Source organism: Lipotes vexillifer, unplaced genomic scaffold, assembly GCF_000442215.2.
Source record: "Lipotes vexillifer unplaced genomic scaffold, Lipotes_vexillifer_v1.1 scaffold1447, whole genome shotgun sequence".
NCBI classification, from domain to species: domain Eukaryota; kingdom Metazoa; phylum Chordata; class Mammalia; order Artiodactyla; family Lipotidae; genus Lipotes; species Lipotes vexillifer.
This window is the reverse complement of record NW_006789773.1, coordinates 328,518-354,673: the sequence shown is the minus strand read 5'-3', so window position 1 is coordinate 354,673 and position 26,156 is coordinate 328,518. Positions and strand designations below refer to the sequence as shown.

General features: G+C 55.2%; 1 protein-coding gene across 3 annotated transcripts in view; it reads left to right on the top strand.

Moving 5' to 3' along the window:
* The window catches only part of GRAMD1B (GRAM domain containing 1B), a 175,733-nt gene that overhangs the window by 138,230 nt on the left and 11,347 nt on the right, over window positions 1–26,156 (top strand). For all 3 annotated transcript variants that reach the window (XM_007462807.1, XM_007462809.1, XM_007462808.1), the window contains 11 exons: window positions 720–740; window positions 11,838–11,922; window positions 12,410–12,513; window positions 13,254–13,349; window positions 14,708–14,788; window positions 18,161–18,276; window positions 20,494–20,650; window positions 21,714–21,900; window positions 23,538–23,681; window positions 24,660–24,778; window positions 25,048–25,190. In XM_007462807.1, the coding sequence (XP_007462869.1) occupies window positions 720–740; window positions 11,838–11,922; window positions 12,410–12,513; window positions 13,254–13,349; window positions 14,708–14,788; window positions 18,161–18,276; window positions 20,494–20,650; window positions 21,714–21,900; window positions 23,538–23,681; window positions 24,660–24,778; window positions 25,048–25,190 (1,253 nt within the window). The remainder of the gene's footprint in view (window positions 1–719; window positions 741–11,837; window positions 11,923–12,409; window positions 12,514–13,253; window positions 13,350–14,707; window positions 14,789–18,160; window positions 18,277–20,493; window positions 20,651–21,713; window positions 21,901–23,537; window positions 23,682–24,659; window positions 24,779–25,047; window positions 25,191–26,156) is intronic.

Here is a 26,156-nt window from a genome sequence, read left to right as displayed (position 1 = left end):
TTCCCTAAAAAACTTTGTTACCTTTGCTCAGGGTTGGGAATGGAGAGCACCTGATTTCTGGAGTCGGGACGGACCAGGGTTTGTTGGTATTGAATTTTAACCCCATGAAGTCGGGAAGGACCTTTAGCAATTATGTGCTTCAGCCTTCCTCCCAACACACAGCCCCCAACCACTCCTTGGCCACTGTCACTTACGTGATCAGCCAGTTGGGCAGAAGGAGGAATTTACTGAGTTGGAGGGAAGTTTCTAGGCAGTCCCTGGACTCCCCGACACCAGAGGGTCCCACCCTGCCTTGCAGGGGGGCCGACTTGGGTGGACGGCTGTGTTGGTCTCCGTGGGTACTTTGCTTCTGATCAGGGCCCACTGGGGACTGGGTCTCGGATGCCTGCAGTGCATCCCTCGCCCCCATCAGAAGAACCTTGTGATGGGGTCTGCTCCCTTCCGGCCGAGCTCTAGCTGGTGCTGCGCTGCCTGCCATCCCAGCCGCGGGGGCTTCCAGCATGGACCGCTCCCTGGGCCTCCTTTCGGGAGCTGTCTTGAGAAAGGAGGACCCCCACCCCGAGCAACAACACGGGGAGCCTTCAGCTGCCTTGGGATTCCTCCTCCCCGCCCGCCCTCCGCTGTCTGTGTAACCTTCCCTCTGGAGTCAGGAATGCTCTGGCCATTCCCGCCGTCTCTCGCTGACTAACGTTGCTTCTCTTTTACTTTGTTTTTTTCAGAAAAGCCAGAGTTGGTATAATGTAAGTATCCCTTTTCTCTGCTTGTTGGGCTCGTGTAAGGCGGGTGGGGGGTGGCCGTGCTCGGGGGATGGAGGCATGGGGGGCGCAGCGTGGCTTCCCTGTGGGCTCGGGCAAACTTAGGGGCCTAGAAAGGTGGGCTTTTCCCCTGACCAGACCCCCTCCCTCAAAAACCAGACACCATGGTTCTCTTCTGTAGCAGGACAGGACTGCTGGTGAGGGAGGGTTCGATTCCTGGAGACCAAGCAGGGACGGGCTGCCTCGTCCCCCTGCTAGAATCCCCGACAATGGCCCTCCAGCCCTGACGGAGGAGACCGGGCTGGGGAGGCATTCCAAGGCCAGACAGAACTCTGGGACGGGACAGTCCTGGGGCCTAAACTTAGGGCCGAGGTTTCCTCCCCTTAACCAAGACATTTTGGGGAAAAAGCAGCCAGACAACTTGCCCGTTTGTAGCGAGGCTGTGTCTCATGTAACGGAAAGTGACTGCTGCCCCTGGGTGCCCCCAGTAGTCCCACGGGCACACTCCTCCCAGAACACATCCCCGGCTCTGGGGTCGTCCCTGCGGTGTCCAGCCAGGCGCTCCTACGCGGAAGCCGATCGTGGAGTAAGCGGTCCCTGCAGAGGCCACATCCTCTGGGTCACAGAGCCGGGGCCACAGGGTTTTGAACTTTTCCCGTGAGGAGCAGTTGGCTGAAGTCTCAGCGGCCTGCCCGGTCATGCGCCGACCTCTGCGGCTGCACAGTGGACGGACGGGCAGCCGTGGCCCGGTCTCAGGTCACTGCCTTTCATCCCTGAGCTTGCTGTTGCCCGTGCTTGACCCTGATGGTCACGTGGACGCATCCTCCCCGCTCCCCTAACACCAGGCCCTGCTGCAGCAGGTCGCGTGGACTTGGAGAAGGTGCCGGAGCGGGTGCCTGGGAGACGGGCATTGAGGACGCTCTGGCGAGGGGGAGCGGCAGGAGGAGGGGGGAGGGGCTTGGGTTTAACGCAGGGACTTGGGCCGGAATCGCTGTGTGGAGGGTGCTTTCCCACAGGGCTCAGCAGTTCCCCACAGTCAAGCACATGTCCGTCAGCCCCGTGGCTTCCCACCTCCTGCTGCTCAGGGGACCAAGCAGAGGTAGGGTTGATGGATCCCAGCCGTAGCCTCACCCAGCACAGGCAAGGCAGAGGTTGGTGGGCTGTGCCGGCAGGAGGGGAGTTGAGGGCTTAGGTGGCCTGTGGGTGGGAGAAGCCGGATTTTAGCCCCTCAGGCCCCCTCGGACCCACAGTGGTCTTCACCTGGGCTTGTGGCCTCCCCGTGGCTTAGAGCTGACATCCTGGAGGGGAGAGGAGCTCCTGTGTGGGAGGACGTAGAGGGGATGGAGAATGCTTTCCTGGGAGTGGGTGGGGCCTCCAGCATCCTTTCCGTCACGAAATCGTCCATGCTCCCGAGGGGTACTGTAAAATCAGTGCCTCAGAGGGGAACAGGGAACACGTGGCTGCAGACCCAGGGGACAATTAAATCGACCAGATTTGGACGGGCAGATCCTCAGCCTTGCTGCTGTCTCCACCCTCTCCCTCTTATCTACTCCTTTCTCTCCTTTCCTCTTTCCAGCAAGCTTTTCTGTTCCGTCTCACGTTTCCTTTCCCTTGAATCCTCACCTACCCTTTCCTCGCTGACTCCCCTGTTTTCTTTTCTCCACCTCTGCTTGCCGCTCTCCTTTCTAACTTTCCTTCTCCGGGCTGGCTTTCTTTCCCTCTCTGGTTCTAGCAGGTTTACTTCCCCACCCTCCGCCTCCACCCCACTTTTCCCCTCCTTTCACTCCTAATTTCTCCCTCAGCCCCACAGAGGAGAACTGGCGTCTGAGCCCTCAGCAGAGCAACAGGCTAGAAATAGATGCCGCCGCTCGGCTGGACGGTGGTGGTAGGCCAGCTGCCACATGGGGCCAGAGGTCAGGCGTTCTGATGGCAGATAAGTGACAGACAGAGGAGCCCGGCATGGCCGAGCGCTGCTTCCTGGTGGATTCCACCTGCAGCGGAGACGTACTGGAACAGCCCGCCCTCACTCGCTCTGTGAATCTCCTTATACAGTCGTCCTCCAGAATCCACCCGGTTCCCAGGCCTTTCCTGCCCTCACCCTCCATTAATCCTAGGCTGTCTCCCTTCACCCTCCACCCCTCACCCCAGATGGATTCCAGAGACACTGACTCTCCACCCAGCACAAATCATTAACTCACAGAGGCCAAGTGCACAAGGGGCTCTGCTGAGCAGCGTTCAGAGATCCCCTCCCGGCCTCTCGCTCTCACACTAGGGCTGCTTCTGGAAGCTCAGCCATACCAGACATGGGGCCCATCCACAAATTTGTTCCTGCTGCCCTCCTGCTTCCCCTGCTCCCCGATTCAGGGTTGCCAGACACACGTGGCCCCTTGTGTCTGCCACCCGGCCCCGGGGTGCTGCCTTCTTCCTGGTACTGCCGGACTTCCACTGTGGACATCCTGACTTGCGGGCGGAACAGGGAGCAGAATGGACCAGCGTCGGGGAGGGAGAGAGAAATGGCAGGTGGGCATTGGGAGGCAGCGGCAGAAGCTGAGCAGAAGGGAGGGAAGCTGGGAGGCGAAGGGGTCTCCAGCCGGCCTGAGCCACAGATGTCAGGGGCTGTGTCTAGTGCATCTCAGCATTTTTTCTTTATGTGTTTTCACGTCCGGAGGGTCATCAGCTGCCACAATGGGTAGAGCTCTAGAGAGGCCAGCTTAAAGCAACACCGGGACCCCCCCTTTTCCAAGTAAAACCCTGCTCTCGTCCTGAGGCTGATGCCCCAGCTCTGGGCTGGTCCACCCCTGGGTGTCTGTGGAGGAAGCAAGATGCTGCGTGTTCACACAAGTGGCACCCCCATGAATGCCCACTCTGATGGTACCAGTGCGTTTCTCCGTGGGCACCGCCTGAGCGTGGCTGTGCTCCTAGGCTGGATGCTCTGGCTCCACTGGGAAGCCAGGTCCTGGGAGTTTCCCTGCCTGAGCTCAGAACCACCTGAGTCCGTGCCCACGGGTGTGTGGTACCCCCGTCCTCTGGGGCCCGCGCTCCTGCGGTATGCTGTGTGTGTGTGTCAGCACTCGTGCGCAGAGGCCCCATCAGGAAACTTCAGTTCATCACCCGCACTCCCTAGCACTGCCCCCCCAGTCCATTCCTGGTTTCTCAGGAGGCCCTTGCCCTGCCCCTGTTGCTGTGACCTGGTTCTCTGTTTTCCCTTGATCTGCTCAGTCCTCCTGCCTCACCGCTGCGTTGGCCTAGGGGGTTGGACTTTGACCATCAGGAAGGCTACCCCGTGTCTCCTTCTCAGCTCTGCGACAGCCCTCTCTGATCCCTCTCCTGACACCGCTGGTGGCTCTCCAGCTATTCTGCTGCCTGAGGCTCCATCGCTGGCACTGGACATCCTTCCGATAAGCAAAGGCTCTGTCGTCCCCAGCCCTAGGGACAGTTAGAAATGCCTGGCCGGGTTCAGGACAGGGAGGGTCAGCACAGGCTTGCCGACTGTTGCGAGAACGTCTCAGGCCCACTGGAGTAGCCTGGCTCTGATGTGAGAGGAAGCCCCCCCAACCCCACCCTGTCCCTCCCCAGCCTCCCCCTCCACCTGCCTCTCTTCTGCATTTTATTTTTACCTGTTTAGCCAGGGAGGAACTGTCACCATGATGACAAACCATCTTGGCCTTTATAAAGCGTGGGTCCCATGGAGGGAGGTGGCTGGACCCCAGGGACACGTGGAAGGACTGAGGCAAGAGCCTCTGGTCTCCAGCCAGGGATATTCAGGTCAAGGGTGGGGTTTGAAGGCCGGGCCGTCTGCCTGAGTCCCTGCCAGGCCTCATCACATCTACTGCCCCTGAACCCCCCTTTGACTACCCCAGTTTTATTAGTCAAGGCCCCCAGCTTGGGGGATACACGAGTGGAAGGATGAGCAGAAACAGGGGCCCAAGGGGAGAGTTAGGGGCAGGAGGGGTGCAATCTGCCCCCCAAAGATGGCCCCCCTGGACGCAGCGGGCTCATGCATCTTGGATGAAGGCAAGTCACAGAAGTCTTTCCCCCGGTGCTCCAGGTGGACAAAGGTGCTTCCTCACCTGCCTCACCTCTTTCCTGGAGGGTCAGTCATCTCTGTGGCAACGTGGGGAAAGGAAGGTTTCTGAGGTCAGAGGATGGGAGCCCAGACCCTGGCGGCTGCCCTGAGACTTCAGGGCCCAAGTGGCCTGCTGGTCCCCGTTGGGGATGCTGGCTGCCCAGTGGGGAAGAGGGATGGTGCCGGCCCTGTGGAATGACCAGGCAGGCCTGGCAGACATACTATTGAACGAGAGGACGAAGCTTTGTAGGAATGAAATTCGAACGATGGGGGACAATGAGGAAAGTGGGAGTGAGCGCTGAAAGGCATCGCTGAGGACACCTTGGCGGCCCGTTTTTTTGTTGTTGTTGTTTTTTTCGGGGATGGCCTCTGCTTCCTCTGCCTCCGTCGAGCTCCCCTCTGTTATTTACCCATGGACCCCCGTGCCCCCATCTTAACTGTCTCCAGAGCGGCGCCGTCTCCAGGTGAGACCACTTCCGGTCCCGCTCCGCTCCGCCTTTCTCTGTTACGCTCTCTCCCACCCACCTCTCTCCTTCCTTTGCTGGGTCACCTCCCCCGTCTCCACTGCCCCTTATCCCACATCTGGCTCCTCCCTACCCAGATCTGGTTGAAAGTCCAGCGTCTCCTTTGAGGGTCTCCATTGGTTTCTTCCTGGGTGAGGCCAATGTTCCACCAAGATCCATCTGTTTTTCTCCTGGACTCCTCCACCCTCTCCCTCCCGCTGCTCTATACAGGGAGGGGTACCACTTGGTCCCAGCTCCCAGTGTTTGCCATCGAGTTAATGTTTAGCCTGGGGCCAGTTCCCTCTCCCCAGGCTGGAAGTTGTCCGCTGCCCTGCCCGTGAGGGGCGTAGGAGACAAAGGCTGAGAGCACTGAGACTCGTCTCCAGGGCTTATCTTTCTGGGTGTGTCCTGCCCCTGACTCACCGCATTGGACCCCAAACAGTCATCCCCTCATCTGGCCGCAGCAATACTCAAATGTTTCCAGGGAATTTCTGTAAGGATTCAGCCCTCTTGGGTCCTGGCACTGCCTAGATCGTGGGGTCTGCTGAGGCCCAGGAGAGAAGCATTCCGGTCACCCTGGAAAATGGAATGGCTGACTTCTCCTACCCCACTCCTGACGATGGGGCTGATGCAGGGTGGAGAGAAGCTCGGATATATGGCTTGGAGAGTGTTGGCAGGGACTGGGTGCTGAGGAGCCATGCCTAGAGGAGCGGGGATGTGTGTGGATGTGTACACACACGATGCTGTGTAAACAGGGACAGCGTAAGAGGCGCAGAAGGAATGCATTCATGTGGTAAATAGTTTCTGAGCGGCGGAGACTTGAAACCCACCATACCAGGTGCTGGAGAAGATAGTTGGAGGCGTTAGCTGCTTCCTGGAGAAGATGGTAGTCTGAGAGAGGAATCACCCTGCGCGATAGATGGGCGGAGGAGGTGGCTGCGTCCAGGGTGTGCACAGTGTGACGCCAACAGGAGTTCGGGGGAGGACTCGGGCTCTTCCTCCAACACGACTTAACTGGGAGACCCCAGGTTCCTCTGAAGCACAATTTTGGGGGTTGGGAGTCAGGAATCTATACTTTTCATACGATGGTTAGATCATTTTTAAGTACGGTACAGTCTGAGCGTTACTGCATCAAATATCGATAGCTGAGACTCCTAGGACAAAGGCAACGTTCTCCCTCGTGTGCAGCCTGGAGACCCTCCTGGCAAGGCAGGCAGAACTGGGGAGGGCGAGGGAGGTGCCCCGTTTGTCTCCAGAGTCTGACATTTCCTGGGAATCCAATCTTCCCGGCCCCAGTGCTGTCTGACCTCTGCCCCCAGCTTCTCTTTCTGGAGCCCTTCTTGCCCTCATTGGCCTGGCTCTCTTTCCTCTCCAGAGGTCTCAGCTTCCTTGCAGCCTGTCTGTCTCCTTTGGAGCTGGCCCAGATTCTCTGCTCTTAGCATGGTTCCTTGGCCCTCAAGGTCTGAGAGGCTGAGTGGGTGCCCTCCCGGCGTCCCTGGGAAGGAAGGCGATGCCGCCCATGCACCTGGGAGCTGTTGGCCTCAGCTTCTCCCCACCGGCACATCTGAAACAGGATGAGTTAAACTTCCAAGTCTCCTGTTGCTGCTGCTGCTACGGGGGAGTTGGTGGATGGATGGGCCGGTGAGGGGAGAGCGTGTCTCCAAGAAGTCCCTGGCTGTTCAGGTCTCACATTTCAGATTTCATCACAACAGCAGTGCCCCTGGCACCTCCTCCCCTCCCTTCCCCGACACGGAGCCTTGGCCAGCTACTTTCCATTGCAGGAAACATCTGCTGGGGAGGCCAGGCTAGGCCGGGGGTTACTGGAGGACGTTGGCCGGTACCATCACCCAGATCCTGTAACTCGAAGCGTGTGTAGGGCTCCGGCCCTGCCCGCCCACCCGCCCTGCCTCCCCGCCCCCCACTCCTGCCACGGGCGATTCTAACAAAGAAGTTGTTTGCTGGTCAGCTGAGAGGAGCGCGTCTGGGAGGCAAGGGGGTGGGGTGGGGGGAGCGGGCCCTGGTGCCCCAGCCAGCGGTGGCCACGCTGCCTGAGTGAGGACCGTGAGTCACAGCAACCAGCGCCCGCCCAGAGCAGTGACTGCACGTTGAACAGGCTGCCTTACGGGACGGGCCAGACGGAGCTGGGGAGTTGGACGTCTGTCCTCCCTGGAGTTTCAGACCAGCCGTGAGCCACTGTACTTACTGTGTGTGAGTAACGGTGGGGCGGGACTCTGGCGGCCCTGTGCACCTGCCCCGTCCTCCGCGTCCTGGCCGCAGCTGGCCCCTCGGAGCGGCTGTCCACGCTGACCCGGAGGAGGGGCCCCCTCACGTCCCACCTGGGTCCCCCGCAGCCTGGAGACCTGCCACGCTGGGAGCCGAGTGCGATGAGGCAGAGCCCGGCCCCTGGAGACTCTGGCCCGCCCGCCTGAGAACCTTGCTGACCGCGCCCTCCCACCCGTGAGGCTCTGCGCTGGGAACCGGGCTCTAGGGGCACCAGGGGGGCCAGTGAGGGTCACACAGACCCGCTGCCAAGGAGCCAGAGGCCACCTCTCTGCGTCCAGCCCCGGCGAGACTGACTGGTTGCATCCTGTGGGGACGGTGGGGGGTCGGAGTTCGAGGACTGGGATGGAATCTCTGACGGAATCGGGGGTCCTCTGGAGCCTCCTGCTGGAGCAGGACAGCCAGCCCCTGCAGCGGCGCCTGGAGAAACTGACGGATGGACCTGCCGGCGCGGAACTCTGCTGCCGGCCCGGGTCTGAGGAAATCCCAGCCGTGAGTGCGCATCCTCACTTCTCTGCGCCGTGTGACAGGTCTGCCGCGCCCTTGTTGTTCTCCACCTGGCCCTGCTCCCTGAGAGCAGGGGTTTGACAAGCCTTGGACCAGAAGTCTTTGGCCATTTAAAATGAAAATAGGTGAGCCGTGCCTCCCCTTCGGAGGAGACGGCTTTAAGAGCACAAGGGCGCCAGGGAGAGGGGGTCACGGTCTCCCGGGACAAGAAGGTGGATGGTGGCGGGGCCAGCTAAGGCCTCTGTGCTTTAGACTCTAGGAGGAGAGCCTGCCTGCCTTCCACGCTGGCAGCCTGCTCAGATCAGGGCAGTGACTTGCAGGCCTGGGTTAAGGAGGTCCGAGGCCCCGCCGAGGCAGCCCTCGCAGAACTGGCTGACTTCTGAGGTCGGGGCTGGATGGGCCCTCCCCTCCCCATAGCCACGGCTTTGTTCCCAGGGTAGGAGAGGGCGGCTCCCTCCCTTTGCCTCTGGTCTGGAGCTTAGGGCCAGACTCCCTGTGCCTGCATCTCTGTCCATGTCTGAGTCCTCACTGGATGTGAGAGAAGCAGGGGTGACAGAGCGCCACGGAGGGAGCATTTAGAAAGGGGAGGACTTCCAGGCTGCAGGCAATTGGATGCCTGATGTCCACTTTCAACTGAAGGGGGTCCGGGGCCACCTGGTAGGCTGGTCCTCAGGCTGATATTGGAACTTTAAGACCGACTTGACTGATAACAGTTTTTTAAAACGTTGTGGGGTTTCCCCGGCGGTCCAGTGGTTAGGGCTGTGCGCTTTCACTCCGCCAAGGCCTATGTTCGATCCCTGGTCGGGGAACTAAGATCCCGCAAACCGCATGGCGTGGCCAAAAAAAGAGAAAGAAGTATATGGTAAAATACACATAACATAAAATTTACCGTCTCAGATATTTCTAAACATACATTTCAGCAGTGTTAAGTATGTTCACATTGTTGTACACCCAATTTCCAGAACTTGCAAAACTGAAACCATACCCCCGCCCCAAAAAAGCCCCAGTTGCAGGCATGGAAGGCTAGTGGGGGCCCCACGCGTAAGTGAACACCTCATCCACAAGAGGGTGTGCTCAGCTGAGGCATCGCTGTTGTTTCCTCCTTGGCGCAAGGATCCTGAGGCAGTGCAGAGTGATGGCTCAGACCCAGAGCTGTGGACCACACTGCCCGCTCTGGTTCATATTCCACACTCGCGTTTAGTAACCACGTGCCTTGGGCAAGTTGCTTAACCTCTCTGTGCCTCAGCTTCCTCGCATCTAAAACGGGATCATAAAAACGACCCTGTGGTCAGATGAGAGGATGTCGTGAAGGGCTTATGATAGTTTTTGATGCAGGGTCATATCTCACTCCACGTTAGCTCTGCAAGGTCGGTTAGACGTAATTAGGAACTTCCTGACTGTCAGGTGCTCAGGCAAGGGTTTTCAGTGAGTGGGCTCTGTTCTGTGAGGCCAGGGGGCCACTGAGATTGGATACCTCAGTATCAGTTTGATGGGTCCGAGGAATGTTGTCTTCTGAGGTCTTTTCTAGCCGTAGAAGTCACGGGATGGGCTGGCTTCCAGACATTCCCTCCCAATGACCCCGATACTTGGTTCAAACATATGGTCGGTGAGTTCTGAAGTTTGGGATTCTACAGCATATCTGTTGCTTTGGGGAAGGTAGCAGAGGGTCCACTTGCACATACAAAACTCATTTTATAAATAAATAAGCCAAAACAAGAGTTTAAATGTCGAATTAACTATGGACAAAGTAGCTGAAAGCACTCCTCTTCTTTCTCTCTTACCTGGAAAACCTCCCCCTGTTTTCTCTCCTCCAACTTCCTGAAATCCTCCTGTTCCCTCTGGTACAGGTAGTCACCGAGCTCAGGTAGTCAGTGCCTGCTGCCAGGGTGGTCAGGCCGCAGCCTCAGCTGTCTCACGGGCCGTTAGCTTTGCAGAAAGCCAAGAAACGAAACAGTGCAGAGTTCACTCCATTGTCGCCACAGCTGTATGCCAGTGGATTCCCAGGGAAGTGGGCGAGAAAGCATAAATGGCCAAGAACCATCTGTCAGCAATAGCAGGACGGTTTGTCTACCTGCGTGTGTTCCTGGCATAAGTAGGTCAACAAGTCACCTGGGTGGAGTGCAGATGTCTCTGTCATGAGGCCTGGCCCTTCCCGGGTTGTGCGCTTGTCTTCGTGTATCATCCTTGGGTGCCTTTCACCTATGGGCACACGATTGATTGTAAGCTTGGAAAGAGCAGGATTCCTGTCTGTTCAACTGGTTCATGGAATTTCCAAGAAGGATTCATTAAGGCAATTGATGGGTTTGAGTTTTCACTGAGGCACCAAAACGCTAGGTGGGTTCAGGGGTGTCTGGCAGCACAGGTGATGGTGGGAGGTGAGCACAGAACCAGGGGTCGAGACTTCTGCCAACTGACCAGCCAGAGGACTTTTGGTCAGGGACTTCTCTCCGGGCTTAGTTTCCTCATTGGTAACGTAAGGTTTGGATTAGATAGTCTTCTAAGGGATGGTGAGGGAGTGAAGTTTGGGTACCTCAAGTTGCCAGATGTTTTTTTGTTTGTTTTTACTTATTTATTTTTGGCTGCTTTGGGTCTTTGTTGCTGCACGCGGGCTGTCTCTAGTTGCGGCGAGCAGGGGCTACTCTTCGTTGTGGTGTGCGGGCTTCTCATTGCGGCGGCTTCTCTTGTTGCGGAGCATGGGCTCTAGGCGCGCAGGCTCAGTAGTTGTGGCGCATGGGCTTAGTTGCTCCGCGGCACGTGGGATCTTCCCTGACCAAGGCTCAAACCCGTGTCCCCTGCATTGGCAGGCGGATTCTTAACCACTGCACCACCAGGGAAGCCCGCAAGATATGCTTTTAAATTCCCTACTTGTGTGCTTTTTTTTTTTTTTTTTAGTACTAGTTTGTTTGTTTGTTTGTTTTGCGGTACGCAGGCCTCTCACTGTGGTGGCCTCTCCCGCTGCGGAGCACAGGCTCCGGACGCGCAGGCTCAGCGGCCATGGCTCACGGGCCCAGCCGCTCCGCGGCACGTGGGATCTTCCCGGGCCGGGGCACGAACCCGTGTCCCCTGCATCAGCAGGCGGACTCTCATCCACTGCACCACCAGGAAAGCCCTAGTGCTAGTTTTATGAGGTTTTTTTTTTTTTAGTCCACTCTTTGTAAAGGTGTAATTCCTCGCTCCACCCCCACCAGTTTTATTGAGCTATAACTGACATAACATTGTACTAGTCTTATGTTTGATGATTTCCTTTTTCCAGTCATGAAGTTCAGACACAGCCAAGTGCTCACTGTGTTACTCGTGATGACAGCTTCTTCTGAGGGCTACACTGGGCACCGTCATATCCTGGGTCCTGCCGGGGGGTGGGGGTGTCCCCTTGGTCCCCTTGGGCCTGCTTCACTGTCACGGTGGTGCTTCCTGCTGTCAGAGGCAGAACAGCAACAGCCCAGGGCTGTCCCTCCTCCCTTTGTCCACTTGGGATGTTGTGTGGGCCCTGCTCAGTATGTTTGACATTTTCTCACTGATGGACACTGGGTATAAAGCCTTCTGCAGCATCAAATTCTCTCCACCATGTTTTTCCGTACCCAGCCCCCTTTGCCTAAATCCTGGGGTCTCTGACGCAACAGAGCCTCAGCTTTGCCTTGAAACACGCAAGCAGGTGCCCCTCCCACACCTTCCTCCCCAGCCCGTGAACCTGGGAACATCCTGCTAACCTTGGCCATTGTCACGCAGGTGTTAAGCCCCACTTACAAGCAGAGAAATGAAGACTTCAGAAAGCTCTTTAAGCAACTTCCAGACTCGGAGCGCCTCATCGTTGGTGAGCTGGGTGACCTGCGTGTGGGGGCAGGAAGGCAATCAGGCTGCTTCTGAGTACAGGTTCCCCAAGTAAGAGCATCTGTCTGGGAATAGGGAGCGAGGAGGTCCAGGGAGCTGGCCCCAGCGGTGGGGACTCAGGGCTGAGCCCCACTTGCCTGATGGCCTCCAGAGAGCCCGGCCTGGGAGGCGTCGCTGCCACTCTTGTCCCTCCAGATGGCCCTGCGGAGGCGGGGCTGGGGAAGTTGTGGAGGGGGAGGGGCGTTGGTTGAATTGTATCGGCCTTTTCGCCCTCTAACGTAGTTCACATCGTTCCCGTGCCCGATCGGGAGATGCCAGGGACTCCCTTGGCCGCCAGACCAGTGTTTCACACACCTAGTCCGTGGTGGGCAGTTGGGCTTCCCGGGGCTGTCGGGGGATGGCTTGCCTGATTGCACTGGTTTGCCGAGAGCGCTCCCTGTCCCTGAGCTCCGTCCCACATTCTACCACAGATTACTCCTGCGCGCTCCAAAGAGACATTCTCCTTCAGGGCCGACTCTACCTCTCTGAGAACTGGATCTGCTTCTACAGCAACATCTTCCGCTGGGAGACTCTGGTAAAGACCTGGGGCTGCTCCCCGGGGCCGGCCCCTGGGCTGTGGCTGAGGACGCGGCCCTCACTTCTGTCCTCCGCTTGACTTCATACTCTGCCCAAGCCTTTGCATAATTCACAAAAGCACGTGCCTGAATCTGGAAGGATAGATCTCTCTACCATGCCTTCCCCTGCCTCCTCCTCGGGTGAGCATTTGATTTTGGGGAAGCGCAGGTAAATATCTGGCAGGAGTCACCACGGAGGCAGAAGTGTAGGGTAAAACGGGCACTGGCCTTGGGACTCAGGAGAACGGGCTTGTACTTTCTGGGTTCTGCAGCCAATTAGCTGTGTGATTTTAGGCTTGTCCTTTATTCTTTATTTGCCTTGTTTCCTAATCTTATAAAATAAAGTGAGAAAGGACAGACTAGATGACTCTAAGGTCCCATCCAGTGCCAGTGTTCTGTGTTTCTGTAAGTGGCACATCGTGATGGGACCTCTGCACATTTACCAGGCTGTGTAGGAATGAGAAAGCAAAGCTCCTTGAACCAAGAATCAAGAGAACGTTGGGCGAGGCTCGCCGTGTGGCCTCTGAAATAAGGGGCCAAACCAGGTGATCTCTAAGGAGGTCCCTTCCAGGTTTAGAAGTATGCAGCCTGTGATCTGATTTCCTCTGTCTGAACTGGTGCCGTGTGAACACTCTGCCTGACTCTATTAATATGCCTCTTCTTGCTCGTTATCCATTCTCTGTTTCTGTGCGGATGCCAGCTGACCGTTCGTTTGAAAGACATCTGCTCCATGACTAAAGAGAAAACAGCCCGCCTCATTCCCAATGCCATCCAAGTTTGCACTGACTCGGAAAAGGTAAGTAGAGCCTGATCCTGGACTTTCTGTTCCCCCAAACCCCAGTCCCCCTACTCCTGGATTTCTGCCCTTCAGTTGCACTAATACGGAGGCCAGTAGGATTGGGGTGAGAGGTGGTAAGTTGATGCACATTACGGGAGCCACCTCCGTGGTGGGCAGGGTGCTTGGGGTCTGAGCAGGGGGTGAGGTGGAGTGGCAGAACGTCGGACTTGGAGCCAGAACACCTGAATTAGAGTCCCGTGGCTGTAGGTACATTATGTAACCTCTCTGAGCCCCAGTTTGTAAATGTAAAACGGAGCCAGCAACGCCTATTTAACAATCGGAAATGACCTCACACACTTGAAAACACTAAACTGCAAAGTGCTATACAAATGTAAGCTGTATCATCATATATCAGGACAGCTCATCAAGAGGGATGAAGAGTCTGATAGGAAACAGACTGTCCATATCGTCAGCATGGGGAAAATGTAGATAAAATTTAGAGCGGAGGAAACACTGTGATCTTTGACCTTTAACCAGAGCCTGAAGACTGATAGCTTCGGGGCTAGGGCTGGACTGAGCACAGGTCTACAGTGCCCGTGAACTCAGGCACTTCAGAGGCAAGAACCCTGAGACTTAGGGGTCCAATAGTCTTTGCTTTGAAGCAGCTTTGTGATTACAGAGGTCACCTAACCTCACCAGCCGGTTTCTCTTTATTAAGTATTCGCAGTTATGTTTATTTTCCAAAGCTTCTGTGGGGTTTAAGTGAAGGAGCATTTGTGAAGCACCTAGAATGTGTTCAGTAAAATCTGGTTTTCTGTCGCTTTCTTCCCGCACATTATAAGAGGTCCCCACGAAAGCGTAAGCTCCATAAGAGCTTTCTGTTTTGTTTGTTACTGTGCCCAACACATGTAGAAGGGCGTGTGCACATGTATTAGTGTGTGTACACGTGAGTGCACACACTAATGTTCAAGTATTTGCTGAGTTGATGAATCAAAGGGTGAGTGGGTGAGTGGGTTTGCCTTCTCCTTCCCTTGGGCTGGTTCCCAGCTCACCACTCACCCAGTCCATGTACGTAGGCGCAGGAAGTTTCTAATGGAGGTGGAAACTTCAAACCAGAAAGAGAACCACTGACGAAAGTGTGGGTGAACATTGAAGGACATGGAGACAGTGCGGACTCAGAGGTCCCAGGTCCCTGGTCCCTGGTGTGCTGACCCCGTTCACTACAGAGCCCCTGTGCTGTGATCACGGGTGACTGAGAGTCCGCAGTATTTGAGGATGGACTCAGGAGCCTTTCTTAAAGGAAGGAGTACCGTGTCTCCATTCACTATATTGTAAGTCTTAACAGACATTTCTTGCCGTTTTCTCGTTCAATCCAGCACTTTTTCACTTCATTTGGGGCCCGGGATAGGACGTATATGATGATGTTCCGGCTCTGGCAGAATGCTCTCCTGGAAAAGGTGAGTCCTGCCCAGCTCCTTCAGCCTTAGGATGCACACACACCTAGAATGTTCTTTCCCCTTGGGTGGGGGTTACTGTGACAATGGCCTGCTCCAGAGAAGCCCATGCCTCTCCTGGTTCTGAAGTCCTCCAGGTTCGCGGTACCATATCCTCCACTGCTGGTGACCCAGGTGCTGAGAGGAGCACATCCTCTTACGTGAACAGCTTCACTGCTGCCTGGAGCAAGGCCCTGTTGACAGGGCAGTGCATTCCCGCTGTTTTAAAACGCACTGGGGTTTGTTTTAATCAGGTGCGGTAAGACGCCCAGACACAGAAATGACTGTCATGAAGGAAGCAGTTTTTATACTCACAGATCCCTAGAAGCAGAGGCCCAGCATGCCAGGCAGGGCCACACGGGGAAGCTCGAGGTCAGACAGGAGGCAGAGAGAGCGAGGGGGAAGCGGGGCAAGAGCCTTCATTGCAGGTTTTCATGGGAAAGGATGAGTGAGGCAGGGGGAGCTGGCCAAGCAGCTCACTGGACTGGCTAGTTTGAATGTTTCACTGGGCTTCGTGGTAGAGAGACCGTCTCCAGAGAGACTGTCCCGGGGTAATTAGCGCGAGAGAGTATTGGCCTGGCATGTAAGAGCTAGAAAAACAAGGTGGTTCGGTGTGTGGGCTTTGGCTTGGCCGGTTTACATAGGGAAGGCGGTCTCCCTGACAGGGTGACTTCTATCTCTAGGAATTAGCTCACCCTGCAAGGGGCAGGCCTTCCCCCAGTCAGCAAGGCCTCAGATGCTAGAGCATCAAAAATACGGAAAATAGGACTGGGAGTTTGGGGTTAGCAGATGCAAAGTCTTGTATATAGAATGGATAAACAACAAGGTCCTGCTGTATAGCACAGAGAACTGAATCTATCACAGGATATATTCAATATCCTGTGATGAACCATGCAGAAAAGAATATGAAAAAGAAAGCATGTCTATGTATATATGTATATAACTGAATCTATATACATATGTATACGTGTAACTGAGTCACTTTGCTGTACAGCAGAAATGAACACAGCATTGTGAGCCAACTATACTTCAATAGAATAAGCTTTAAAGAAATGCAGAAATAGGAAGATAGAGTTAACACAGCCACCGGTTGATCACCTGGATGAAGGGGACACTGTGGGAGATGCAGATGGAGACGTGGCTGTGCAGCCTGTGCACGCAGATGCCGGGGGTGTTGAGAAACAGCCTCCCAGCCAGGGAAGGAGACCTGGGGGAACAATTATGTAATATAATTATATAATATTGTAATTACAATTATATATATGACTTGTATGTATTTAAATTTATGTATGTGTGTATCTACCTTGACTCTAGCCCAAACTTACTACTGTCTAAAGAAAATTAAATAGATTTGTTATTTAGAGTTTCCTCTAACCTGGAAGTCTGTAGCCTTCGTATAAATCCTGGTAACTTATTCTGAGTTGATTGTCTACCTTTATTAGGCCATGGATAATGGTAAACTGAGAAATGTGTCTGAGGCTCCATGGCAGGTATGAATTTTCAGCTCACAACCACTGTCATTTCTAACTAAGACAGAGGGTCATCCATATGGTTCGCAAAAACTCTCACAAAATCACATCAGAATTCTGCCTGATGAGCAGGCTCTGCTATTTGTGCTTGGCCTGGCTGTGGTCAGACAAGCTGAGCCTGGTGGGGCTGGTCAGGGAAGGCTGCGTGAAGCAGGTGAATTGTGGAGAAGGGGAGGGCGTGGATTGGCAGAGACGCGGATGTGTCCCGGGCAGGGTGGATGGTGTATGTAAAGGCTGCTGGGAGGAGGGAGGAGGTCCAGGTACAGAAGCAAGTGCCTCCCTCTGGCACTGGGGCGGGGTCGGGGGTGCGGCCAGCACAGAGAGCTGCCACCCCTTCCAGCTCACAGAGAGCCCCGACTGTGCCATTCCAGGCAGTTCTCCTTAGCCGGGAACGCGGAGACCTGGCTCATGGCATCCTGCCAGCTGCGTGCTTCTTAAACCATACCTCGGAAGGAGGGGGTCAGAGAAAGCTCAAACTCCTTATCAAATCCGTTGGTGGGAACATTCTTTAAGTTTGATTTTCTTTTTTTATATAAATTTATTTACTCATTTATTTTTGGCTGCATTGGGTCTTTGTTGCTGTGCGTGGGTTTTCTCTAGCTGTGGCGAGCGGGAGCTACTCTTCGTTGCGGTGCGAGGGCTTCTCACTGCGGCGGCTTCTCTTTGTTGCGGAGCACAGGCTCTAGGCAGGTGGGCTTCAGTAGTTGTGGCACGCGGGCTCAGTACTTGTGTCTCACGGCCTCTAGAGTGCCAGGCTCAGTAGTTGTGGTGCACGGGCTTAGTTGCTCTGCGGCACGTGGGGTCTTCCTGGACCAGGGCTCGAACCCGTGTCCCCTGCATTGGCAGGCGGATTCTTCACCACTGCACCACCGGGAAGTCTCTGCCTCTGTATTTCTTAATGCTTCTCTTTTTCACATACTTATCCCTCCCACCTTCTCTCCCTCCTCCCAACCTTGGACTCATCCATGGTCTCCACCTTTGACCTTCATTCTTTGACATTCTGTTGCCTCATTTCCAAAACTCTGAACCTCAATGAGAGCTAACTTTTCTTAGGACAGGGCTTTCGAGGAGGACATGTAGACACCCGGTGAAATGAGAAAAACTGTTTATGGAACTAATACACAGAACTGTAGGCAGACTGATTGTAATTAAGAATAAAGAAGGAAGTATTCAAGTAGTGAAGAGAGGGCTGGATGCAATGACCTTTGAGGCCCCTGAAACTATGAGAATGTAGACTTCTTTCCAAGCACAGGAACTGCCCAACTGTGGAATGGGCCACCTTTTGAGGTCACACCTCATTCTTGGACCTGATCCATCTTGGGTCAGGTCTGTCAGGACCTGTGTGACCACTGTTAGTATAAGGAGGTTTCTGCCGTGTGGGCGAGACTGGCCCAGGGGCCTCTGGTGCTCATTCTGAGTCCAAGTCAGAAACTCTGTGATCACTTTGGCCCAGAGGAGTTTTGGTTTGTGCCGCTGAACGCCGGACCTCAGCCACAGGAGCAAGAGGCGGGCGGTTGCCATCCTCAAGGGCCTGTTGGTCCCACCGTGCAAACCTGAGTTGAGGGAACAGGCCAAGCTCCTGGCTTTACTAAAAGCCATATTCTTAGGGGGAAGATGGGCGTCTTGCTGAGATCAGAAGAGCGGGGGGTGGGGTTGTTGTGGAGGCGCTGCCCTCTACTTAGTCCAGCCCAGGCGGGTGGAGTTTGGCTTCTCCTACCCTTGGGGGAGTCCAGCTCAACTCAGTGCCTCTGTGGAGAGTGGGGTCCTGAGGAAGGGAGGGTCAGATCCTGTCTGCTGTCCCCTGCAGCCCCTGTGCCCCAAGGAGCTCTGGCACTTCGTTCACCAGTGCTACGGGAATGAGCTGGGCCTGACCAGCGATGACGAGGACTACGTGCCCCCCGATGACGACTTCAACACGATGGGGTGAGTGAGGCAGAGGGCAGGCTGCCTGGGGAAGCCTCTCCAGAGGGGTGAGGGCGGCTGGGGAATGGCGTCTAAGTAAGGCCCTGGCGGAGTGAGGGAGGCCCCGGGAGGCCCCTCCCAGGCGGAGGGAGTGGAAGCGGCAGCTGGGCCAGCGAGCAAAGGGCAGGTGGCAAGGGCAGGTGGGAAGCGGGGAGGCCGGGGAGGCCGGGCTGGACTCTGAGGGCAGCTGGGTCAGCATGATGATTGGCTTTTCCTCAGAGGGGGATGAGAAGCCAGGGAAGGCTTTGAATAGATAATTGATGAGATCTGACATAACATTTTAACATCACTCTGGCTCCTGGGTTGAAGACAGAGTGAAGGGGAGCCAGGGCAGGCTGGCTAAGAGGCTGCCGAATAATTTAGATCATTTAGATGAGAGGTGATGGTGGTTTGGACCAGGAAGGTAGCAGTAGAAACAGCAGTTAAGTGGTTAGTTTCTGAATATATTTGGAAGATAGAACCAGACATATTTTGAAGGATTTGCTGATGGCTCAGAAAGGATCCAAAGGTGGCTTTAAGGATGTACCAGCAGGAAGGATAGGGTTGTCCTGAACTCAGATGGACAATACTATAAGCACAGCAGATGCGGGGGAAGGTCAGAAGCTTGATTTTAGGTGAGTTGAGTTTGAGATGACTGTGAGCCATGTGGAGAGGTCACATAAGCATCTGTGTGTGTGAGCGCGGGGTTCACCAGGAGGTCTGGGCTAGGGACATAACCCTGGGGGTTACTAGTGGCTGAGACCCACCGGGTGACTGAATTCACATGAGAAGAAGGTCAGGGACTGGGCCTGGGAGCAACTCAACCAGAGAAGGAGGCGGCGCAAGAAATCAGAACCTGGGGGTAAGACAGGAATAAAGACACAGCCCTACTGGAGAACGGACTTGAGGGTATGGGGAGGGGGAAGGGTGAGCTGTGATAGGGCGAGAGAGAGACATGGACACATATATATACTAACAAACGTGAGGTAGACAGCCAGTGGGAAGCAGCCGCATGGCACAGGGAAACCGGCTCGGTGCTTTGTGACCGCCTGGAGGGGTGGGATAGGGAGGGTGGGAGGGAGGGAGACAAAGAGGGAAGAGATGTGGGAACATGTGTACATGTATAACTGATTCACTCTGTTATAAAGCAGAAACTAACGCACCATTGTAAAGCAATTATACCCCAATAAAGATGTGGAAAAAAAATTTTTTTAAATAAAAAAAAAAAAGAAATCACAAAAGAACATTCAGTGAGGGAGGAGGAGTGCTAGGAGAGTTTTCGTATCCTGGAAACCAGGGGAAGGAAGCTGTGAGGAGGAGGGGCTGTCGCTGCACCACGTGCTGTTGGCAGGCTAAGACAGATGGGACTGCAGAGTGATACAATATGCTTGAGGTTGGAAGGTAGGGGCTTGGTGGTCATGTGAGAGGCAAGAGGAATGGACAGCAAGGAAAGAACGTCAAACGTGTGGTGCGTAGCCCAGGGCTCAGGTACCACTTCTGACACTTAATAGTAGTTATCACTTAGCCTCTGTGAATATCTACTTGATAATCTCTGAAACGCATGGAATGATTTACTCAGAGTTGTTATGCATCCAGATGAGGTAACGCGTAAAGTATAAATTAGATGCTGATGACGACGGTGATGATGATTTCTCCCTTGGGGGAGGCTCCGATGGCATCCCTGAAGTGTCCGCGGAAGGGCACCTGCCTTTATCTCAAGGAGGGTTTTTCCTCAGGTGTGCAATGCAGAGAAGTTTGCTAGTTATGATCCAGAATCTGGGCAGGTACCCCCGAAGGGCACTCATGTCCAGAGTCCTGTCCTGGTCACTGTGGGAAATCAGATGTATGCTCGGAGCCCGGATGTTTGATTCACATGGTCAGGTTGGGGTGGGATGGGAAGCCAATGGAAAAAGAAAGTTTAAGACAGGCAGTTTTCGTATTTAGGTGGGGATAAATCTAAGGAGGGTGCCTAGAAAAGGTGAGTTTGGGGACAGGATTTTACCACGGGGAGGGGGTGTCAGGTGGGAAGGAGGTTTTAGGAGAGCAGTTCGGGGGCAGCGAGAGGTTTGAGGAAGGTCACACACAAAGCAAAGAAGCAGGAAAGCCCATAGTTTTGGATGGATCGGTGGGCGTGAGTTTCTTGCGAGTCTGCCGTCTTGGCCGCTGAGGCTAACGTGGGTTCACACCGTCTCTTTTCAGCTACTGTGAGGAGATCCCTGTAGAGGAGAATGAAGTGAATGACAGCTCATCCAAAAGCAGCATAGAGACCAAGCCGGATGCCAGTCCACAGCTGCCCAAGAAGTCCATCACCAACAGCACGCTGACATCCGCGGGGAGCAGCGAAGCGCCCGTCTCGGTACGGGCGAGGAGCCCTTTGCTTCCACCCAGTCCAGTGGCAGTGTTGCCCAGCCTTGTTAACTCCACGGGACCCCAACCTGGGGAGCAGGTAGAGGGGAGGTTGGTTACACTGTGGTCGGTTTATGCAGGGCGGCATCCTGGGGCAGAGGGACTCTCTGCATTCAAATGAGTGTAGCATCCAGAGCTGGGTTCTTGGCGCTTCAGGTTCCAGATTTTGTTTGGCTTCGGAGCAGATGAGAACCATTTCAAGTCCACTGTGTGAGCTTTGCTCTTGGTGGGCTGCTGTGATCAGCCCACTGGTGGAGAACTATTCCAGGTCTTTGTTTTTTCACTGCCTCGATCTAAAGTCAAAGTTGTACATCAAGAGAGGACTGCAGAACTGCTATCTGTTCATTCATTCCGTAAATCGTGATGGAGTTCCTAGTGTCGACACTCCGGTTTATTTTCCTGCTGTGCTAGACTTTGCAGAAGAGACAGAAATGTATAAGAAGGACTCTGTCCTCTGGGACTTGGTTATAGAGGGGATAGAAGCTTGTTGAGGGAAGTGTCTGGGTGTGAGCTGGCAGGTAGAAGAAAAGGATTCCCAGAAAAGGGAGCCTCTTGTATTCCAGTGGCTTAGGGGTCAGACCACTTGGCCTTAGAGTGAAAGCATCATCCATTTGATGCCTAGTCTCCATTTTCTGTCTCAGAGGTTGACTTTGAAATGTAAAGAGTTGTACCCATTCCCTCCCAGGGCTAATGGGAGAATGAATCAAAAACTGCTTAGGAAGCCTTTTGAGCCTCTCAGAAAACAGGGCACTAGTTGGAGGCAGGCCCACGTTGTTACAGGACGGTGGAGGCCTGGCCCCAGGAGCTGCCTCTGCCCACGCGTGGGGCTTGGTGTCAGGAGAAGGCCAGGGCCCTGTGCTGTGTCCTGTCCTCCCCGGCAGAGCGGGGGAGACCCCTGACCCCCACAGCCCAGCCCCCGAGCAGCTGCGTTCTGAACGTGCGGGCTCCCGCGGCCAGCTCTCTGACTTCCTCTTGGAGAGTAGACCAGGCTGACCGCTCTGTCCCCACCCCAGTTTGACGGCCTGCCCCTGGAGGAGGAGGTGCTGGAGGGCGACGGGTCCCTGGAGAAGGAGCTCGCCATCGACAGCATCATTGGGGAGAAGATTGAGATCATCGCGCCCGTGAGCCCCCCTTCGCTAGACTTCAACGACGAGGACATCCCCACCGAGCTCAGTGACTCTTCCGACACCCACGATGAAGGTGGGCGTCTGACAGCGGGGGCAGAATGGCACTTCCTGTCTCCAAACATTTTGAAGGCTTAACGGATGTTCCCACATGGAGACTGGAGTCAGTCTGGGCTCCTGGCGGAAGGGTGGGTGGGTAAAACAGCTCTTTTAAAAAAGGTGCACTTGTTATTAGCAAACATCCCTTTTTTCAGGCACTCACTGTAGTATCCTTGTCGTTTTATATTTGTCTTTGCCTTTTCTTTTTTTTCAGTTTTTTTTTTTTTTGAAACATCTTTCTTGGAGTACGATTGCTTTACAGTGTTGTCTTAGGTTGTCTGCCATTTAGTCTGTCACTCCACGTGCCCCCTGTTGGCGTGCCCTGCAGCTCTGCCCCTCACAGTGTTTACGCGTATACGCCACAAGCAAAGTGCCAGTCCGCTGGCCCTGGAAACACATTTTAACAGACACTTGCTTTGGTGGCTCCAGCATGGGGATTTCGGACCTAGACTGTTGCCTGGTCAGACAGACTGAGGAGACTGCCCTTCTCTCTCATACTTCTAAGTGGGTAGCTTCTTAACTTCCCTCCTGCATAGGGTTGGCATCTAGCCCTCCCTCGGGAACACGCTGCCTCTGACATTCCAGGACGAGAGGCCAGATTCTCAGTGTTCACGAGTATGGTTGATGGCTTACCTCCTTTGAGTGGGTGGTGGGTTCTGACTTGCGAGGCTGTGCAGACAGTGCTCACTTACCCACCTGGGGATGGTCTCCTGTGAGTCACCTGTAGGGGTATTCTCAACTGTGGTGGGCTTGCCCACTGCCATCTGGGGTGCAGGGTCAGCGCAAAGGACTGCACAGGTGGGCACCACCTAAGAACCGGGGTGCCGCCGTGTAAACCGAGAAGTAAGAATCCCCCGAGCTGTGCGCCACAGTCCTGATCCTGCAGTCAAGGGCATGGACGCTCCAGGATGCTCGTGAATTCCTCTCTGGCCTTCTCAGGGTCACAGGGATGCCAGAAATGGCAGTGTTCTTCTTGAGATCAGATAACAGCCCCTGCAGGGGCAGTAATTCGGGCCTGTGGGGTGCCGAGGGCTCAAGAGGAATGCTGGGGTTTGAGCAACTCACCTGTACTCAGAAACTCTCTCCTGCAGAAAATGAAATTTTTTGAAGGGGGTATATAGGCTGCTTTATGGAAGGAGAGCAGACCTTGTGCAGAGATCACGGCCCTGCAAACCAGGCCAGCCTCAGAAGCTTTTGTAAAAACAGATTCATCAGCGTCCCTGGACACACCAGTGCCGTGGGTTGCAATGACACTTGCTGTCAATTGTGGTTTAACTTACAGACTCTTGATAACTGATCCTCTGGGTTCCGGCAAGCCCAGGAAGTAGTCATCTATTTAGACTTTGGTCTAAGATCACTTTAATTAGGAAGGCTTGAGAGTGTAAAGGCAAATAGCACGTTCCCAAACTCTTTGTAAAGCTAGAGTCCGTAACGTGCATGCCCGCTGAGGAAGGAGGCCGACTGACGCAAAGCCACGGACGGCGGAGGCCAGGGCCCCGCTGCCCCGCTCCGTGGCCTCCTTGGAGCCTTGGTGGCCGTTCCCACATTAACCACGGAGGGTGCTCTGGGGGGTGTCCCTCACCTTCCCTGTCTCCCTCCTCATCCTCTCTGCAGGGGAGGTCCAGGCCTTCTACGAGGACCTGAGTGGCCGGCAGTACGTGAATGAAGTCTTCAACTTCAGCGTGGACAAGCTGTACGACCTCCTGTTCACCGACTCGCCCTTCCAGCGGGACTTCATGGAACAGCGACGCTTCTCAGGTCCGTCCCTCCCAGGGCTGGTGCCTCCCACCCCTTCCCTCTCTGTCCACTCTCCTTTCCTCTCCTCCCAAGCGCCCTCCTTTTCCAGGCCGCCTGATGGCCCTGGGCGCTCCCTCTGTGGCCTCACGCAGTGCCGGAGCTCCTCGGGGCCCTGCGGGCTACTCCTCCCCGCGCCACCACGGCTGTACGCTCGCCCGTGGTGCCCAGACCCTCGGTGCCGGGCCCCAAAGGCTCAGCGGCGAACAGGATCCGCCAGGCTCCCCGTCTAGTAGAGAGTAGCAGCCACCACGTCCTGTCGGCACCTGCTGTCCGCCAGGCACGTTACACTGTCTCATTCAGTCCTCCAGTCTGCCCTGTGTGCCAGGATTGTGATCCCCACGGTACCAGTTAGGATGCTGAAACTCAGGCCATTATTAGACGCCCAAGGTCATGCAGCTAATAAGAAGGGGCCCAGCTGGGATTCAAACCTCAGGCTCTCAGAGTTGATGCTTGGCACCTGTGTGCTCCGTGCCCCTGCTCGGCCGCACCGCAGGGACCGGCAGGGCTGCTCAGGGTCCGGGTCTGTGGAAGAGCACTTGGGCATCGGCGAAGCCCTCTGCCAGGAGGAGGGGAGAGCCGAGGGCACGGGGAGGTCATGCCTCGGAGCAGAGGGCTTGGTCCCAAGGATCCCAGGCCCTCATCACAGTAACTCCAGTGTTGCCAGCTCCCCCGTAGGTGGCCCCAGGACCTCCTGCCCGAGCCCCAGAACAATCAACATTCTGGAGCCCTGTGTAGGATTTCGGCCATGCTACAATGAGCTTCTTTCTGCTTTGACGCCCCCTCCTCTCACCCTCCTCCCCCGGCCCTCAGGCTCCCATTGGCTTCCTTTTGGGGGCCAGTCGGCAGTCAGTACAGTCAAGAGAAGGGCACTGGAGTGGACGTTCAGATGTGGGGATGGCACGCCTCTCTCCCTCCATCATCCCACCTCTCTCCCCTCAGATATCATCTTCCATCCGTGGAAGAAGGAAGACAATGGAAACCAGAGCCGAGTAATTCTTTACACCATCACCCTTACCAACCCTCTGGCTCCCAAAACTGCCACTGTCAGGGAGACACAGGTGAGCCCCGGGCAGAGGCCAGTAAGGGCGGGCTGGAGAAGCCTCTGTTCTGTCGTGGAGGATTCAGGAGAGACGTCAGGAAGGAGTGTCTGGGTGACGGTGTTGATTAGCCCTGAAACGGCGGCGTTTGACATGCTTAGAGGCTGCCGTTTCCCGTGGTTCTGGGTCCCCGTTCAGAAGTTGGGGGTGGGCTGGGGAGGTTAGGAAGGAGGCGCTTTCCCCGTCTTGCTGCTCGTCAGCCTCGTGCCACGACCCTTTCCTCCCCACAGACCATGTACAAGGCGAGCCAGGAGAGCGAGTGCTACGTGGTCGACGCCGAGGTCCTCACGCACGACGTGCCGTATCACGACTACTTCTATACCATCAACCGCTACACCCTGACCCGCGTGGCCCGGAACAAGAGTCGACTCAGGTGCTGTCTCTACGGCCGAGCGGGTGCGGAGCAAGCTCCTTGTGCGCCTGGGGGAGCTTGCAGCGGAAAGCGTGGATGTGCTCCTGGGGAGGAGGGGGAGGCTGGGTGTACCGGCTGCTGCCTCAGCCTTTATTCTGTCTCCTCTCCGGAGCCTCCGAGACCCCCCCGCATCCTGACGGTTCATGCTTGTCTCCACCACGTGTTCCCTTTACCCCTCTGTGTGCCTCTTTAGTGAACTTTTACGACCACTGCTGTTTAGGGGTTGTGTCTGCAGAGTTTATAAGACCCTGTGGACGCACTTCACCTCCAAGAGCTGCTGCTTTAGAATAACCCGAGGAGGTGGGTTTACCCTCACTTTTCAGATAAGAAAGCTGAGGGTCATACAAGCTCAGTAACTTTTCCAAGAGTCAAAAGTGCTGAAATCCAGGTCTTAGAAAAGCAAGTCTCTGCCCCTCCCACCCTGCTGGGTGCTGGGCTTGTTGCGAGTTCCCGCGCCTGTGTCTCTCTGGGTGGCAGCTCCGGCCATCCTGGCCGGCAGGAGTCCCAGTCCACACACAACACTGTGTTCCCAGCACCCAGCACGGGGCCTGCACACAGCAGAGTCAGGAAAGGTTGATTGAATGATTAGTTAGATGCCGTTTGTGGGTCGAGTCCTGTCCTGGGCGCTGTGACGTGCATTCAAGGAAGGAAGAAATTTAGACCCTAACATTCTACGAAGCTTGTAGTCTGACGGAAAAGCCAAGACACACACCCATTTGAAAATAACCGATCGTGTACCTGTACCTTAGACCCAGTTCTTCTGTTATACGGAGCAGAAATTCACTCACGTTCAAATAACATAGGAGTTTGGTGAAAGGCTGCGAGAGATCTCTGGGGAATCAGGAAGATCTGAATACCCACACCTTGAAAAGGGACGAAGCTTTCTCATTTTTTTTTTTTTTTTTTTTTTTTTTTTTTTTTTTGGGC